The sequence below is a fragment of the Grampus griseus genome, assembly GCF_964374135.1.
Source record: "Grampus griseus genome assembly, chromosome: 5".
Taxonomy (NCBI): Eukaryota; Metazoa; Chordata; class Mammalia; order Artiodactyla; family Delphinidae; genus Grampus; species Grampus griseus.
Window position 1 is genome coordinate 24,749,100 of NC_138998.1, and position 20,314 is coordinate 24,769,413.

Consider the following 20,314-nt stretch of genomic DNA (forward strand, 5'->3'; position numbering starts at 1 on the left):
GTCCTCTTTTCTTCTCTCCCTCTATTCATTTCCTAAATCATTTCATCCTTTCCCCTGCCATCTTTGTGCTAATTGCTCCCAAATTTTTATCTTCAGCCTGAACATCTCCTTTGAACCCAGATTTAGTCTCTTGTGTTTCTTGAAAGCATCTCAATATGAATATATTAAAATGCTGTTTAAAATGTTTTTAAGTTTTAAAATGCAATAAAATACTTATAAGCTATACTCAACAGAATTTATTATATATTGGATTTTTAAAAGAGTTCAGGACTTTGAGGTTCTTTACAGCTCTCATTATCAATAACAGTTACTAGTATAGATTTGTATTTAAGCGGAATATGAGTATATTTAAGTGGAACAGAATGCCTGGAAATAAGTTTGCAGTTTCACTGTGAATCTATCTTGAAACAAATACATATTGTTGCTTTGAGAAAAAAATTCTTATATATTTTTTTTACATAAACTGGTGGCTTTATAGTTTTATTTCCAGTTGTGTTTTTTTCCTCCCTTGATTGTTTTTTAATGATTGAACAAAGAAATTGTATGCTGCTATGCATGAACCAGATGGAGTGGCTGGAGTAAGCGCAATTCGAAAGGCAGAACCATCTCTAAAAGAACAGATCCTTGAACATGAAAGCATCGGCTTACTGAGGGATGCCACTGCTTGTTATGACAGGGCTATTCAGTTAGAACCAGACCAGGTAAGAGATAAATGAAAGGCCTTGTAACAAAAAGAACTCTGAACTAGGAACTTTGGAAACCTTAATTTCAATACTGTCTCTACCAGGGTCACAGTGTGTCTGGAAAATATTTAACCGTCTCTGAACTTGAGTTTCCTGATTGATAAAATTAGAGACATGCTAGAGGATCTCAGAGATCCCTTCCAATACCAAATTTCTGTGACCTTACAAATCTCCCAAATAAATGAGATTTACTGTGAAGTATACTTACATTAAACTCTATGTTCCATTACTCTAAAATTGATATAATTTTAGTTTGCTATTAAAAGTATAAGACTTGCATCAATTTTTAATAATAATAGTGATTCTCTACAGCCTAAGAAACTTTTTCAGATTACACATGCCCCCTATCACCATCTGGGAATCTCTGAAATGGTCCCTTAGAATCACTGGGCTACAGTTGCTAATGGGGGGACGTTGCATATCTCATGTATGTTGGAACAGGAAAGGGGTTTAGAATCATTGATTTATAATCTTGACTTAGATCCTCTCTAATCTCGGGGTATTCCTTTCTGTCATAATTGACATGTTCATTTTCTCAGAAGTTCAGTGTGTAGGGCCTTTATTTTTCACAGGCTTGTTTTCAATTTTAAAGAATATTTCACAATCCTATTTAACTTTTCAGTTACTGAAGCCCAAAATCGATATTAGTAATATTGTGACGTTTGAATTTTAATTTTTACGTGAGAAATAATATGACAAATAATCTTTAAACAAAGTATTAAGGAGTACTTGTTACTTTTATATTTGATCTGAACCAAAAATCAGACCATATCTGGAAAAGATAATAAATGCAATCTGAGGTTTTTTATAGGTTATCTCCATTAAAAAAAAAAAAATTCAGATGTGTTTAGGACATCGGTAGAGGGCTCTGCCATACAGCCAAGCAAGTCAGTTGTTAAACTAAGAAAGGTAGACTCAGTGAGGTAAATAGCATTCTTTAATGAATATCAGTTAAACACTTTTTGGTTCCTAAGATGTATTTGAAGTAACAGTTGCTATTTTAAATACTTTTAAATTTCCAGATCATTCACTATCATGGCGTAGTGAAGTCCATGTTAGGTCTTGGTCAGCTGTCTACTGTAATCACTCAGGTGAATGGAGTGCATGCTAACAGGTAATGTTTTTTAAAAGAATGATTTTCTTTTGTTGTTGGTTTGGAATGGGAAATTTTTAATTAATTAATTGGGTTGAAGTAATGTTTACTAAAGTAATGAAATCTTTTTTGTTTTCATGGTATTGGAGATAAACACCAAAAAATAATTTTTCCTGCTGTCTCTTAAGTCAATCTAGCACTTAACAGCTTATCTTCTATGCAAAGAGTCATCCTTGAATTAAATTTGCTTTATGACAGGAACCTGCAAGACTTCACCTACTATTGGTGAAGCTCATATTAGTATTCCCAGAAGATATCTAACCTCTGCCTACATTATCAGCACCAGTTATTTTCTGTGCTGGGGAGAGGGAAACTTTGTGACTGAACTAAGGAATACCACTCTAGAATGTGTGGGTTGATTTTCTCCTAAAAGACTAGTAAAAATGAAAGTAGCCTTCCTTTCCTAAAGAAAATGGGTTTCTTATAGCAAACCAAACGATACCCCCCAAAAAAGTACTTACATGTGGCAGAGATTAAGACATGCATGGTTCTTCTAGTTTAGAGAATTACTAGGAAGGTTGGTTGTGCTCTTGAAAAAGCCTTACTCCTTAATGTATTTACCAGACCCCAGTTGACTTTTCTGAACAGTGAGATCTGGTCAAAAGTGATGGGATCTGAGTTTGCCAAAGAGCACAGGCCACTGTTTTTAGTTAGTTCATGCTGAAAACAGCTCTATAATTTCTATAAATTCCAAACTGTGATTTTAAAGACCACTGTTCTACAGTGTCTGGCAGTAGAGAAGCTCAATGTTAGTTGGATGGTTAGTGGATTTATGAAATGATGAAAGAAGCTTTACAGAAGCAAGGAAAGATTTGTTATATGTTTTAGATATGTTTCTCCAGATTAATTGAGAGACCTTGTGAATAAAGGGGTTGCAGAAATTTGGGAAAGTTTGTTTTGGCTCAAGCTGAGGTGTCATGTTTTCTTATGATGCACACTGCACAGTCTTCTCTTTGGATCTGTGATACATAGAGCCTCCTGATCGTTCGATTTGTGGAAAGGCAAGTTTCAATATGCAATGAAGGATACTGTATCCTTGAAGCAAATGGTCATTGAGGGGATGAGTTTTCTTTGGGGAGAATATTTGCATTTAAACAAATATTTCTCCAAAATTATTGACTGTGCTTAACCTACACAATCATTTTTTTAATACTTTTATGGAAGTAAGTTCTCACAGCCTGATCCTCATTGCCATTTGGTACTTCTTGGTGTGATATATCCCCTCTGGAGAGCAACTCCTGCTAATTCTACTCAGATTTTTTTTTTTTTAATATCTTTATTGGGGTATAATTGCTTTACAATGGTGTGTTAGTTTCTGCTTTATAACAAAATGAATCAGTTATACATATACATATGTTCCCATATCTCTTCCCTCTTGCGTCTCCCTCCCTCCCACCCTCCCTATCCCACCCCTCCAGGCGGTCACAAAGCACCGAGCCGATATCCCTGTGCCTCTACTCAGATTTGTATCCTAAAATTTTGATACTTTGGCATCGAGTGATAAGCTAGTGAAGTTATTCAAAGTTGGACTTTTGAAAATTATATTTCTATTGTATTTCTTTTAGCTTTGTTCTAAATTGTTCTTGGTGGTACTTAGACATTAGAGAATATTCGATATTTATGCTACTACTTTAGTTTTTTTTAATAAAAATTAATTGACTCATTTGTTATGTTTTCTTTATGTGTTTTTACTACAGAAAGAACAAGGAGGGCTTTTAAGGGCATTGATCCCAGCCTCCCTGAGTCTGTTACCTTATTTATAGTATGTGTACCTTTGTTATTATTAGGTAATTAAATAGAAAAATGTACCTAGCTGAGGGTCTAGTATATAGCAGGTATTCAAATGATATGATTTAATAAAGAAGAAACATGGGGAAGTATAGCTTCTTCTATACAGTCATGATCTAAACATCACTAGCCATCTTAGTGTCACATAAGTAGGATACTTAGAAAAAATAATTACCTATATAATGCTGCTTTTAAAAACCCCAATTTTAAAGTAACTGAAAATAATTTAAGAATAGTTATGTATTTTAGGTAGCTAATTTTGTATCCTTTGTCATACTATTGACACATAATTTGTAACATTGTTATGCCTTTATTATTGAGTGTCCTATGTACCCCAGTACTCAACCTACCCCACCAGCTTCTATGTTTTTTGTCTTAAATTTAATTCAAAATACCAAGTTATTAGAATTGCTTACCTCTGAATGCATGTATGTTCAGTTGGCTCTTTTTTCTCCTTGCTCTTTGTTCAAGTTAAGCATGCAACTCATTTTACAACTGCTCTTTGTAATTATCCAGGCCACCAGCTTCTATGTTTTTTGTCTTAAATTTAATTCAAAATACCAAGTTATTAGAGTTGCTTACCTCTGAATGCATGTATGTTCAGTTGGCTCTTTTTTCTCCCTGCTCTTTGTTCAAGTTAAGCATGCAACTCATTTTACAACTGCTCTTTGTAATTATCCAGGCATTAATTCTGCTCTAATATATGACAAATTTGTCCCAAAAAATGGCATTTTTAAATGGCTGTATCAGAAGCAATTATTGAAAAAAATGTTTTGGGGGACTGGAAACATTAAAATTTGGGGGATTGTTTTGGATAGAGATAATTATTTTGTACCTACATACAAAATACAATACCATACAAATACAATGAATAGAGCAACAAATAACTACAATAAATAGAGTATCTAAACCAATGAAAAAATCTCTAAATGCCACTTTAAATAAATGTTTAAGTGATACGTATTTCTTTTAACAGGTCTGAATGGACAGATGAATTAAACACTTACAGAGTGGAAGCAGCTTGGAAATTGTCACAGTGGGATTTGGTAGAAAACTATTTGGCAGCAGGTAAAATTACTTCTTAAAATATAAGCAGTTTTAATATGCCATAAATATTTAGACTTAAGTAGCTAAGCAACATTCGTAATTAATCTCTCAGCTTGTTTTATGATTGCCTTGTTTAAGTTCAAAGTGGAATGAAACTATCTGTTCCGGATTTCTGTTGACCATTTTATCAAATGAAATAAAGCTTGTTCTGGAATCCAGCTATCATGGCATGCCTTGACTCTTCATTTGTTTTTCAGATGGGAAATCTACAACATGGAGTGTCAGACTGGGACAGTTATTATTATCAGCTAAAAAAAAAGATATCACAGCTTTTTATGACACATTGAAACTAGTGAGAGCAGAACAAATTGTGCCTCTTTCAGCTGCAAGCTTTGAAAGAGGCTCTTACCAACGAGGATATGAATATATTGTGAGGTATTTTGAGGTTTCCATTTTTATATTCCTGGTCTGTAGGTGTCATATGACAGGCTTGGAATTTTGTGCTCGCTAAATAAGTGATAGTGTGTTTGGTGTTACGCAGAGCTCACAAAATAGCTCTTTTCATTTTTTTACCTCACAATCACCCTATCTATAGTTTTTTAAAAATGTCCTAACATACATCCTTTTAATTAGAAAGGCAAATATGAGACTTCTAAAAAATAGCAAAAATATCTTACATTTGTCTTGTTGTGATGTCATAGTTTATTTTCTATATAACCTAAATAACTAGACGTCTACTCTGCCTGGCACATTGGTGCTCAGTACTTGTTGGTTCCCTTTCCTTTTTCTCTTTGAGAAATGCAGTTGACATTTCCCACTCCCCCCTCAAATGTAGGTACTACATTACTCACAAGTAATATTAATATTACTCACAAGTAATATTAATTTTTAGAGGTAAGGAAGAAAATGATGGAAAACATTTTAGGTCTGTTAATTTACCTGAAGAAAAGAATAAAACATATGCTGTAATTGAACAACAGTAAATTAAAAAGAAAAATACGCTATTTTTTAAATAATATTTTGTATCAGCCCCTTTGGTAACAGCTTAATGAATCCAGAGATTGGACCACTGGGATTAATTCAATTATGTAGCTACTCAACTGCATGCTTGAACACTGGGTTATAGACATGGGAAAAAGTTAATTTGAATGTATCACAAATGTTTCCATCAGCCTTAGGAAAAAAAAAATTAAAATTGCATTCATTTCACAATTTTTTACTGGCATCTACTATGCCAGGTCCTCTTACAATAGCACCAGCAATATATACAAATATTTACATTGATTTATATTTTCTTTTATCTTTATACAGGTGGTAAAGTCTGGCTTTCATACATTTGAATTTAGTTTTATATACCCTTCTCCAATTTAATTAGAGGGGTCTAGGGATCATAGCAAAGCACTAACTATTCAAATCAACGTAAATTAGTGTTTATACCCAATTTGAAAAGTTTTAAATGTTACTGTTTATATACCAAGAATATATATTGGTTAAAGTTCTTCCAAAGAAAACTGCACATTTCATATTCTTTATGGTTAATTTAAAGTACATGCTTTATATGTCAGATTAATATGGCTGACTATTATAACATATTAACATAGGCTCTATGTGTCTTCAGATTGCACATGTTGTGTGAGTTGGAGCATAGCGTCAAACCACTTTTTCACCAGTCTCCAGGTGACAGTACTCAAGAAGATTCACTAAATTGGGTGGCTCGACTAGAAATGACCCAGAATTCCTACAGAGCAAAGGAGCCCATACTGGCTCTCCGGAGAGCTTTATTAAGCCTCAACAAAAGGTTTTACACACTTTTTTTTTGCATGTCAGTTATTGTGAATTCAGTATTATATTTGCATATTACTTGGGAGTATTTATCTTTCCTAATTTTCTCTCTGAATCTGTATTTTTCTATTGTCAGTTGTCAAGTCTACACTATATAGTTAAAATGAGCCTAGAACTTAAAAATTACTTTTATGTGCAATATATCATTTTTTTAATGTTGAAAACGTATCTGGGGGAGGTACAGATATAAGTCAATAGTAAGGTCTTCATAGGCTTGTAATTGATAACAATGGAGAACTCTAAGAAAATTAAAATTAGTTTTTTAACAAATAAATATTCTTTGATTCCTTTGAAAAGATATATTGAGAAGGTTCCATGTTAGGAAGAGATATTTTAATTAAGCTGTTGAATATACTTAAAAATGCTCTTCCCCCCCCCCATTTTGTCACATTCCTTTAGACCAGATTACAAAGACATGGTTGGAGAATGCTGGCTACAGAGTGCCAGAGTAGCTCGAAAGGCTGGTCACCACCAGACAGCCTACAATGCTCTCCTTAATGCTGGAGAATCACGACTTGCTGAACTGTATGTGGAAAGGGCAAAGTGGCTGTGGTCCAAGGTAATGGCCAAGGGGACGTCATTGTACGTACTTCCATCATAGGTACAAAGGCATGACAGAGATTAGATCCCTAATCTAAATTCAGAACCTTCTTTTTCTGTCACCTTTCTGCATCATTTATCTACTATCATCTGGAAGAAACTTCCTTCTATCCTGAAGTCCCCAAATATTTTCCCATTTCAAGACTGAAAGTGCAGTTCTCTCTGTTTTCATCTGTCTTCCATTTTTTTCTTGAGGGAAATGACCAATTTTTACTTTGTTTTTACCATATATATATGTGTGTATATATATGTGTGTGTGTATATATATATATACATGAGTGCACTCAAGAAATGTTTAGGTGAACATAACACTGTCCTTATTACATTCTTGGCAGATAATTAGTTTTGTGTAGACTTGCCACTGTTGCTGTAAAGATCCACTTCTAATCTAGCCTGTCAGAAAGGGCTTAGCTTCAGAACAAACGTCCTCAGCAATCCTCAGATTAAAGCTACAGTTATAAGAAGGGGGCTTTAAAATATACAAACTCCTTGAAAAGCTCATGCCGCAGATTTAAAGGACTCTTACTTTCATATCTCCTCATGCTTGCCACCAGTCTAGAATTAGTAGTAGGCATAGCATGTTCTGAAATTGATGGTTAGCAACTATAGTTGGTGCCATCTGTGATTAAACCAACTTTTATGGTGGCTAAGAAAGGACAGGGGAGGAGATGTTTCCTGGATGGGAGGTGAAAGTAATAATTCAGCCTGCATTAGTCAGGTCATTTTCAGAACTAGTGCTAGAACATGTATGTATTGTAATACCTTAAATTCAGTATGCTCAAAATGCAATTCATCATGTAAAATTCACTGCCTGTTTCTCCTCCCATATTCCTTATTTTTCTGAGTAGGACTCTGTCACATCCTCTCATTTATGACAGTAATCTGGGCATCATCTTGAACTTCTTCCTCTCCCTCACTTTCCACATCAAGTTGGAGACTGAACTGACCTTAGAAATATCTTTTGAATCCTCTCCCTCTTATTTATCTTTGCTGCTTTCCTTCATGCCCTTAGCATTTACACCCTCTGGCAATATTAAGTTTTTTTTGAGGTCTCACCATTTCTTGGTGTTCATTACTGCAGTCTGTCATCTTTCTAAAATGTACACTGAATCATGTCACTCCCCCAGTTAAAATCCTTCAAAGTATTCTTCATGGCTTTAGGATTAAGTCAGAACTTTAGAAAGTACACAAGGCCCTTTCTCATCGAGTCTCAGCCTACCTCTTCAGGTTCAGTTGTCACAAACCCTTTAGTATTCACAAACCCTTTAGTCTTCACAAACCCTTTATCTCACAAACCCTTTAATCTTCAGCTAAAACCAGACTACTTGCCTTTTTCTCAACTAAAATTGAGACACTCTTCTACCAAGAGTGTCCTTCACTGAATTCTTTGCCAGGAAAATTTCTACTCATTTTTTAAGACCTAATTTAGATTTTCCTCATGTGATTACTTTGCCTGACCACTGCTCAACTCCATTTTCCTATATCTTCAGGTAGATTTAGCAGACTGTCTTCTCTTTCCTACATAATATGCATGTATATTCTTGTTAATAACACTTAGCACATTGTGTTGTTGTTTTATAGTTTATTCCCTCACTTGACTATGAACTTTTTTTTTTTTTTCGGTACGCGGGCCTCTCACTGTTGTGGCCTCTCCCATTGCGGAGCACAGGCTCCGGACGCACAGGCTCAGCGGCCATGGCTCACGGGCCCAGCCGCTCTGCGGCATGTGGGATCCTCCCGGACCGGGGCACGAACCTGCGTCCACTGCATCGGCAGATGGACTCTAACCACTGCGCCACCAGGGAAGCCCATACTGTGAACTTTTTTAAGCTAGAGATTTTGACATATTTATGTTTGTTTATCCCTAATCATCTACATATATCTTCAGTTCCCTGCACTTTGACTGACTGTAAAAAACAAGTGAATGAATGAATACAGGAGTTCTATATGAAATGAAGCAATGATTCCTGTTTAGGATTTTACTTTCATAGGAGGAAAATGAGAGATGAACATGAAATTACGAATAGATTTATACATAAAATACCTTATGAACTTTAAATTCTAACAGTTTTATTTGCTTTTCAGAAAATGGAAATATGTTCTTAAATTAAAAGGCTTGTTGTTGCCTTTTTTCTTTCAGGGTGATGTTCACCAGGCACTAATTGTTCTTCAGAAGGGTGTTGAGTTATGTTTTCCTGAAAATAAAACCCCAACTGAAAGTAAGAACATGTTAATCCATGGACGAGCTATGCTACTAGTGGGCCGTTTTATGGAAGAAACAGCTAACTTTGAAAGCAATGCAGTTATGAAAAAATATAAGGTAAGTGAATGTATAATGCAATTTCAGTTAGAAACTCACTTTTTTTGTTGTTTTTGAGAATAGATAAAATTACTTTAAGGTCCATATGGGAAGAGCACATGTATAAAAATAGCCAGGAAGCTTTTTTGACTTTTTAGTGAATATATAACATAAGTATAGTTGGAGGAATTATCACAAAATAAATATAGTCATGAAACCGCCACCCATATCAAGAAGTAGAATGTTCTTAATGCTCTAGAACTCACCCTTTCATCCTCCTTCCCAAAGTTAACCACAGTCTGGCCTGAAAATTTTTAACAAACACAGTATATACCTTCCTTACTACGTATTAAGCCTTACATAGATGGTGTTAGAAAAGAGATACTTCTCAGTAACCCATGGGGTCAAAGAAAAAATTGCAATGGAAATTGAAAAATACTTTGAACTGAATGATAATAAAAATATGACATGGCAAAACTTGGATTCAGCTAAAGCCATTCTTACAGGGAATTTGAAATATTATTTACATATGTTAGAAGAAAATAAAGGCTCAAAATTAATAAGCTAAGAATCCATCTCAAGAAGTTAGAAAAGGAACTGAAAAAAAATTAGAAACATGGAATATAGAAGATACAAAATAATAAAATAAGAGTGGATGGCTAGAATTGTGAAGCAGACTAACCTGGAAAAAGGAGTTAGACAAAAAGTTCTAGATCTGCATTAGAATCACCACTGAGTCTTTGACTGAATACCACGATACACATGCATAACTCAAAACTCTATGAGGCCCAGCTGGAAACAGCTGCTAAGGAAAGAACAATCATGGGGGAACTATATGAAGAACAATTTCCAGAAGGCAAATAGGCCCACTGATAGAAATCAACAATGTCAATCTTTTGGATTATAGAGCAGAAAAGAGTGGAGTGACAAGTGTATTTTAGAGGGGCAAACTGAGGATAAGCAGGATGTGTTTCAAGACTTATTATAAAGGTATAGAAATTAAGATGATGTTGTGTTCATGTAAGGCTAGGCAAATAACCAATAGAACAGAAGAGAGAACCCAGAAACAGATTCTAGGTGGTATTGTAGAGTTGAGAGACTGATCTTTTCCGTAAACATTGTTGTGTTATTTGGATAGCTTATGGGAGGAGAAATCAAACTTGATCCCTTCTTTACAACATAAACAAAAATAAACTTCAGGTAGATTGTAGATCTAAATGTGAAAGGCAAAATAATAAAGGTCCCAAAATAGAATATAGGAGAGTATCTTCAAACCTAGAGGTAGCTCAGGACATCTTAAACAGATCAAAAACAATAACTATAAAAGAAACGATTAATAAATTTGACTAACTTAAAATTATGAATTTCTGTTCATCAAAAGATACCATTGAGAATGTAAAGGCAAGAAGGACGGGAGGTGGGTAGGGGGGAATAGATGAAGAGGATTAAGAGGTATAAACTTTCAATTATTTAATAAATAAGTCATGGAGACATACAGCATAAAGAATACGGTCAATAATATTGTAATAACTTAGTATGGGGACAGGTGGTTACTAGACTTATCATGGTGATCATTTTATAGTGTATGCAAATGTCAAATCATTATGTAGTACACCTGAAACTAACATGATATTGTACATCAGCTTTTATTTTTTACTTAAAAAATAAAAATATATATTTATTAATAAATATTTTTTAAAAGAATGTAAAGGTAAGCAATAGATTACAAGATATTTGCAATACATAAATGGTGAGGCTTATATCCAGAATATAATAAGAACTCTTAAAAGTCAATAAGAAAAATACAGACAACTCAATTTTAAAATTGAATAGAAGACTTAACAGAAGGATATATATAAATGACCCCAAAAAAGAAAATATCTTCACTGTAGTAGACAGGAATAGATGCAAATTTAAAAAGTATTATGATGAAACTAATACAATATTATAAATCAACTGCCGTTCAGTTTAAAGAAAAGTATTATGAGCTAACACTATATACCTACAAGAATGGTTAAAATTTAAAAGATTGATATTTTCAAGTGTTAGCAAGGCTATAGAGCATTTAGACGCTCATACAGTGCTGCTGGAAGTATAAGTTATTACAATCATTTTGGAAAACAGTTTGGTGTTTTCTCCTAAAGGTGATAATACTGTGACAGCCACTTTATCAATGCTGAACACGTCTCCATGGAACATGTACAAAAATGTTTATACCAACGTTATTTGTAGATTTTAAACTGGAAGTAGAAATGTCAATCAATTATAGAATGGATAAACGAATTATAACATATCCCTATAATGGAATACTGTATGTATACCAATGAAAACCAACAAACCAAAGTTACATCCAACAACTTGAATGGTTCTCCCAAACTTAATGTTGAAGGAAAAAAGTCATATGAAAAAATCATACATGTAGTATGATTCCATTTATATAAAGTTCAGAAATGAGCAAAACAAAATTCTTGTATCAGAAATGGAGATAGTGGTTGTTTTTAGTCCATATGCACTGCTATAACAAACATACCATATACTGGGTGGCTTAAGCAACATTTATTTCAAACAGTTCTGGAGGCTGAGAAGTCCAGAATTAAGGTGCTAGCAGATTCAGTCTGGTGAGGCCCTGCTTACATAGACAGCCATCTTCTCCTTATGACCTCACATGGCAGAAGAGGCAAGGGAGGGCCCTGGGGCCTCTTTTATAAGGGCACTAATCTTATTCATGAGGGTTCCACACTTATGACCTAATCACCTCCCAAAGGCCCCACCTCCACATACCATCACATTGGGTATTAGGCTTCAACATATGAATTGGGTGAGGGGGGAGGGGGGACAACACACAAATATTTAATCTGTAGTAGTGGTTATTTGGGAGGAGAACAAAGGGAGTAGTGTTTGGGAGGGTGAAGGAGGAGGCTCGTGTTTCTGGAGTTCTTATATAAGTGTGATCACTTTGTGATAATTGAGCAAGCTTTGCATATAAGATTTATCTTTCTGTATGTAGATTTTATTTTCTAAAATAAAATTTTAACTTAAACCAGGAAGGAAGGAGAGAGGGAGGGAGGAAGAAAGCAAAGGAAGGGAGACAGAAAGATGATGAAACCAGATTGAAAATATCTTTTTAGAAGCAATCTTAATTAGCATTTTCCTTCATTCCGTTTGCTTCTCCTTTGACTAGATGGGAAAAGCACACTGGGAGCCTCGTCCCTGTGGCCCGTTTTAGGTACATGAATCCAGCATCTGTTCCATATATCTAATCATGTCATTCTGTCCTCTATCCACAAGCAAGTTTGTATCTGTAAGGTTTTAGGATTAGATTTGGAGGAAACTTACGATCTCATTTTAAGGTTCCTGGTCTAAACTGTGTTCTCAAATTTGCTTGAATTAAGAGTCGAGCTTTATTTAAAAATTTTTTTTTACTCAGCTGTTCTATGTATTTTCCATCACATTTCAAGTAATATAGTTAAAAATTAATAAACCACACACAATATACAAATATAAGGGAAAGGGAGAGGAAATGACAAAGGCGACTGAGTAGGAGTGGCCAGAAAGGTAGGAGAAAACTTGGAACATTGTGGCCTCACAGAAGCAAAAGGAAGAAAGTGATTCAAAGAAGAAATGGCATGGACAACAGAAACATGCTGAAGAGAGGTCACTCACGTGAGATCAGAATTGGAAAGTATGTCTGTTTAAGTTGCTACTTTAGTGGAGTGGTGTCTACTGAACCAAAAAGAAATAGTTTGAGGAATGACAGTGAGTTGGAGAATTCTTTTCAAAAGCCTGATTATGAAGGAGTTGAGAGAGAGGGCAATAACTTGTAGATCTTAGAGAAAAATGATATGTGATTTCTTTTTTAAACCATATTTGAATGCCTTTAAAGTCCTGTCCTCTTCAGAGATTTGGTATTCTTCTTTCTCTGAGGTTTTTTTTTAAAACAATAAAAATATACCTGTACACACATACATGAAATACCTTAATCCATCTGAAAATTATTTTGATGTATCATATAAAGTGGCAATGTAAGTGGAGTGTTTTTCCCTATATAGCAAATTAGCATGACATGTTGATCAGCAGGCAACCCACCAGAACCCACCAGCTATCCTGAGAAAACCTTTGTAAGAAAGTAGCTATTCCTTATTTACACCAGTCAGTCTGCCTTTGACTTTGCTCTGCCTAGATGTCGGTCTCATACTTTTGATCCCTAATTATCTATTTATACTTTACTTTCCAACATAGTGGGGGGTTTTATTAAGTGGATATTCTCTGTTATCTTTTACAGGATGTGACCTTGTTCCTGCCAGAGTGGGAGGATGGGCATTTCTACCTTGCCAAGTACTATGACAAATTGATGCCCATGGTCACAGACAACAAAATGGAAAAGCAGGGTGATCTCATTCGGTATATAGTCCTTCACTTTGGAAGGTGAGAGTGAGAACTGCATGTTTGCTGATTAAATATATCAAGGTGACTCTGTTGATGTTGAACTATTATCACAGATCTTAGCATATGTAGGATGTTTTCTGCTTTATGATTATCACCTTAGATAAGATATAAATTTTTTCTTTGTACAATTTTTTCCTTCCCTTTAAATAACAACTATTTTAATGGAATAAGTAATATATGCATGTTTTTTTAAAATTCAGTAGTACCAAGAATATACAATGAAAATTAAGTGTCCTTCCCATTCTGGACCCTCATCCTCTGAGTCCCCTTCCCTAGAATTCCAGAAGGCCCTAAATCTAGTACATTTAATGGTTTTATTTAATTGCCTGTGGAATGTTTCCTTCCAGCCCATTCTCTAAGAAGTAGTATATATAAAAATGGTTTTGACATTAGACTTGTAGAAAGAGCTTATCGCTTAAACTAGGTAACAGGTGAAATGTAATTTAATTTCGTATATTAGTGTATTATAGTCAAATAGTGTATTGTCTCATGCCTACTGTTTATATTATCACAAATTATTAATTCCTAAGAAGTAATAATAACGTTCCACTCATTTTCTTGTCATACTCGTGGACCATTGCTTTACTGATGAATAACTTACTTCATACTAATAAATTTATTTAAAGTTGCCTATTATCAGGTATTTTGACTTCTCAGTTCAATATTTTCAGGAATCAAAGCAATGTATTTTTGTTCATCAGCAGTGTTAGGGTTGCAAGATTTGGCCAAGCCTTTCTTCCCAAAATGGAATTCAATTTTTGTTTGCTTGTTTGTTTTTTTGTTGTTTGTTTGTTGGCCATGCCATATGGCTTGTGGGATCTCAATTCCCCAACCAGGGATTGAACCTGGGCCACGGCAGTGAAAGTCCAGAATCCTAACCTGTAGGCCACCAGGGAACTCCCTGGAATTCAAGTTTTATAAAATCCAAACCTAATTTAACTTTTTATTGATTATTAATGACTTGTTATTGAGGAAGAATTCCTGGCATATTGGCATTTTGAAATGGAAGCATAAGCAGAGGACAGTTATTAAATTCATTTTTCTTTTCTAAAATGAATAATACCTCTCATTTGCTCTTTAGTCTTGACATATATCATATGCATTGGTATACAGAATTTATTTAATACATTTCTTCTAAAACGAGTTATTTGGAGTCCTTGATATGCATAAAACTATTAGGTATAGTGTGAGATTTTTAAAAGTACAGTTTAAGAAAGTAAGACTATTTTAGAATATATTTTATCCATAGTAGTTAAAATAAAACATATGGATGCTTAAAGGAGTAAATAAGCTCAGCTATCGATGCTTTTCCTCTGAGTCATTGAATTACTGTGTTATTGCTAATTAAGCATTAGTGTTTGCCCTCAAGGAGCTACAGTCCGATTGGGTAGAGAAACCTTAGCACACAAAATATTTAAATAATGGTACATAGTAGAATGTGATCAAATATCAAAATAAGTGGTACAAATATTAGAAATATCTTTTTGATACTAGCAAGATACCAAAAATGAACCAAACAAGTCCAGGAGTCATGGATTTGGGGCAAATCTGAAGTCAAAACTCAAACCACTGGCTTCATGATATCAAAAGTATCTCTTTGCACTGCATTGCCAGAGAAGTTTGGTAGGCCTTGTGAAGAAGGTAGGATTTAAAAGGTAATTAAATTCAAGAAAGAGAGGACATTACAGGCATATCTCATTTTATTGAGCTTCACAGATACTGTGTTTTTTACAAATTGAAGTTTTGTGGCAACCCTGTGTTGAACAAGTCTATCAGTTCCATTTTTCCAACAGCATTTATTCACTTCAGGTCTCTGTATACTCACATTTTGGTAATTCTTGCAATATTTCAAACTTTTTCATTATTATTGTGTTTGTTATGGTGATCTGTGGTCAGTGATCTTTGATGTTAACTATTGTAATTGTTCTGGGGCACCATGAACTGCACCCATACAAGACAGCGAACTTATTCCATAAATGCTGTGTGTGTTCTGACTGCTCCACCAACTGGCCATTCCACCATCTCTTTTCTTCTCCTTGGGCCTCCCTATTCCCTGAGACAACAACATTGAAGTTAAGCCAATCAATAACCCTACAATGGTCTCTAAGTGTTCAAAGGAAGTGTTGAAAGGAAGAGTCACACATCTCTCACTTTAAATCAGAAGCTAGAGATGATTAAGCTTAGTGAGGAAGCCATGTCAAAAGCTGAGACAGGCAAAAAGCTAGGCCTCTTGTGCCAAAGAGTTAGCCAAGTTGTGAATGCAAAGGAAAAGTTCTTGAAGGAAATTAAAAGTGCTACTCCAGGGCTTCCCTGGTGGCGCAGTGGTTGAGAGTCTGCCTGCTGATGCAGGGGACGCGGGTTCGTGCCCCGGTCCAGGAGGATCCCACGTGCCGCGGAGCAGCTGGGCCCGTGAGCCATGGCCACTGAGCCTGCGCATCCAGAGCCTGTGCTCCGCAACGGGAGAGACCACAGCAGCGAGAGGCCCGCGTACCACAAAAAAAAAAAAAAAAAAAAAAAAAAGTGCTACTCCAGTTAACACATGAATAATAACAAAGTGAAACAGCTTTATTGCTGATATGGAGAAAATTTTAGTAGTTTACAGAGATCAAATTGGACACCATATTTCCAAAGCCTAATCCAGAGCAAGGCCCTAACTTGCCTCAATTCTAAGAAGGCTGAAAGAGGTGAGAAAGCTGCAGGAAAAAAGTCTGAAGCTAGCAGACATTGGTTCATGAGGTTTAGGGAAAGAAACCGTCTCCATAACAGAAAAGTGCAAGGTGAAGCAACAAATGCTGATGTAGAAGCTGCAGCACATTATCCAGAAGATCTAGCTAAGATCATTAATGGTGGCTACACTAAACAACAGAATTTCGATGTAGACAAAACAGCCTTATATTGGAAGAAGATGCCATCTTTCATAGCTAGAGGAGAAGTCAATGCCTGGCTTCAAAGCTTCAAAGGACAGGCTGACTCTTATTAGGGCCTAATGCAGCTAGTGACTTACTACTCTGAAAATCCTAGAGCCCTAAGATTTATGCTAAGTCTATTTTGCCCGTGCTCTGTAAATGGAACCACAAAGCCTGGATGACACCACATCTGTTTACAACATGTTTTACTACATATTTTAAGCCCACGGTTGAGACCTACTGCTCAGAAACAAAAATTCCTTTCAAAATGTCAGTGCTCATTGACAATGCACTTGGTCACCCAAGAACTCTGATAGAGATGTATGGTGAGATTAATGTTGTTTTCATGCCTGCTAACACAGCATCCATTCTGCAGCCCATGAATCAAGGAGCAATTTCAACTTTCAAGTTTTATTGTTTAAGAAATACATTTTGTGATTGGAGTGATGTCAGCATTATGGCAGAGTGAAAAGCTACCTTTGTCTCACCCCATCAATCTACAACCAGTAAAACATCCACAGTACAACAAGGGTACTTCCGCTCAACACACCAGCACACCGGAGAATCCACACATTGGTACATCTAAAGGTGGGTGTACTGAAACACATAGAGAAGTTGAAAGCAAGGGAACAGCAGGTGGTGCCTGCAAAACCCAGCCGTCCAGCCACAGCAACTGAGTCTGCAGCCCCAGAGAACCCAACAGTGGCAGAGGAGGGAGGTACACATGATTCTAGCCTCCTGGCCCCAGCAGCTCCTGTGGCCACGGGTAACTGGGAAACAGTGGCAGTGGGGCCTGAGACCCTGTCCCTCCAGCCACTGAGGCGCCAACAACTCCAGGTCCACTGTGGCAGAGCCCCACGAACCTTACAATACCAGACACAGCAGAGACGCCCATGCAACCTCAGCTCACCTCCCAACTCTCCTCATTCCCCTCGCCCCATGGCAGTGGAGCCTGCAATTCATGGGATCCCAGATGAGATGGCAGAGCCTACCATCTAGATGCACCAAGCAGCAACACCAGTGACAGTGAGAGAACGAGCTACCATCGACTCCAGAGGCACAAGGTGCGATAATGAGGGCAGGGAGTCACACCTCTAACAGAGGAGGTGGAAGGTGGAAAGGGCCGACTCAAATAGAGCCAGAGGCGCCTCAGGTAAAAGAAACCAAAAACCTATGCTATAGTGCCACCTACTGGAAAACAAAAGAAAGGCCTCTAATCTCAAACCTGCCCCTACTTCAGATGTACTGGCAGAGGAACAACTCATCTAGCACCATGAATAACCACAGTGACAGTACCACAAAAAGCAAATGATGATTTTCCAGGAACCAGACTTAAAGATGCAGAATATTGCAATTTGATAGAGAATTCAATATAGCTGTCATGAAGAAACCCAGTGAGCTGCAAGAAAACTTAGAAAAACAGTTCAGTGAGCTCAGGAATAAAATTAATGAACAGAAGGAGTACTTAACTAAGAGAGTGAAACTCTAAAAAAGAACCAAACAGAAATTCTCGAGTTGAAGACCTCAATAAATGAGATGAAGAGTACATTTTAAAGCATTGGAAATAGAGCAGACCATATGGAAGAGAGAATTAGCAAACTTGAAATGGTACAAGTAGGACAGGAAAGAGAAGATATTTTAAAAATGAGGAAATTCTAGAGAGCTATTCAACTCTTTTAGGAAGGGCAACATTAGGGTAATGAGTATACCCGAAGAGAAGAGAGAGAGAAGGGAGCAAAGCATTTATTTAAATAATAGCTGAGAACTTCCCAAACCTGGAGAAGAAACTGGGTATACAAGTTCATGAAGCTAAGAGAACACCTAATTACCTTCTCTAAGACAGATTGTATTAAAATTGTCAAAAGTCAATGACAAAGAAAGAATTTTAAAGGCAGCTAAGGAAAAAGGGATGGTAACCCACAAAGCTACCTCATTGGGCCATCAGATTTCTCAGCAGAAACTCTACAGACCAGGAGGAAGTGGAGTGACATTCTCAAAATACTGAAAGTCATCACTCAGGAATACTCTATCCAGCAAAGTTATCATTCAGATATGAAGGAGAAATAAAGACTTTCCCAGACAACCAAAAGCCAAGAGAGTTAATCAACATGAGACCTGCCTTACAAGAAATGTTGAAATGAGCTTTTCTACCAGAAACAAAATGGCAAAAAGTACACAAAACTTTGACTAAGGCGATAAGTAGACAGAATCAAAAGTTGCAAGTCTTTATCACAACAGGTTTTTAAACACTTTGTTATAGCGTAAAGGTTAAAGAGGGAAAATGTTGAAAAAATAAATATAGCTGCTTCAATTCAGTAACAAACTCACAACATAAAATGGGATAATTTGAGACAACAAAAATATAAAAGGGGAAGAGGAAAAGGATGGAACCTACATAGGTAAATGAAGGTAAGATCCTATCAGCAGAAAAAGGACTATTTTATCTATGAGAGATTTCATACAAACCCCATGGTAACCACAAAACATAAATATAGAGTAGAGACATGAAACATAAAAAAAGAGGAAACTACGAAAAACAGAAAACCTCCAAACCAAAATGGCAGACAGAAACACAAGGAAAAAACAAAACAAAACAAAACAGTGGATATATAGAGCAACCAGAAAACAAAAGCTAAACTGGCAGTGCTAAGTCCTCATCTGTCACCTAAAATGTAAACGGATTGAATTCACCAACCAAAAGACACAAAGTGGTTGGATGGGTTAAAAAAAACAAGACCCAACTATATGCTGCCTCCAGGCGCTCAGCTCTAAAGACAAACATAGGCTGAAAGTGAAGGAATTACCAAGAAAATGGAAATTAACAGCAACACAGTAATGGTAGGGGACTTTAACATCCCACTTGTGTCAGTGAATAGATCATCTGGAGAGAAATTCAAGGAAACAGCAGAACCAGATGGATTTGATAGATTTATACAGAACATTACATTCAAATGCAGCAGAATACATATTCTTCTCAAGTGTACGTGGAACTTTCTAAAGAACAAATCTCAATAAATTTAAAAAGATTGAAATCATATCAAGCATCTTTCCCAATCACAATGGTATGAAACTAGAAGTCAACTACAACAAGAAAGGTAGAAAAATGACAAGTATATGGAGACTGAACAGCATGCTACTGAAGAGCTATTGGGTCAACAAAGAAATCAAAGAAGAGATTAAAAATTACCTGAAGACAAATGAAAATGAAAATATGACATACCAAAAAAATCTATGGGATGCAGCAAAAGCAGTACTAAGAGGGAACTTTATAGCAATACAGGCCTACCTCAAGAAACAAGAAAAATCTCAAACAATCTAACCTTACACCTAAAGGAAATAGAAAAAGAACAAACGATGCCCAAAGTCCATAGAAGGAAGGAAATAATAACAATCAGAGTGGAAATAAATGAAATAGAGACTAGAAAGACAGTAGATAAGATCAGTGAAAATAAGAGCTGGATCTCTAAAAAGATAAACAAAATTTACAAAC

General features: G+C 35.9%; 1 protein-coding gene across 1 annotated transcript in view; it reads left to right on the forward strand.

Annotated features, from left to right (window-relative positions):
• Positions 1-20,314, forward strand: part of ATR (ATR checkpoint kinase) — a 102,658-nt gene that overhangs the window by 59,466 nt on the left and 22,878 nt on the right. The window contains exons 29-36 of the mRNA XM_082655559.1: positions 537-701; positions 1,766-1,857; positions 4,661-4,752; positions 4,989-5,166; positions 6,350-6,529; positions 6,973-7,132; positions 9,314-9,493; positions 13,755-13,897. Of these exons, the coding sequence (XP_082511685.1) occupies positions 537-701; positions 1,766-1,857; positions 4,661-4,752; positions 4,989-5,166; positions 6,350-6,529; positions 6,973-7,132; positions 9,314-9,493; positions 13,755-13,897 (1,190 nt within the window). The remainder of the gene's footprint in view (positions 1-536; positions 702-1,765; positions 1,858-4,660; positions 4,753-4,988; positions 5,167-6,349; positions 6,530-6,972; positions 7,133-9,313; positions 9,494-13,754; positions 13,898-20,314) is intronic.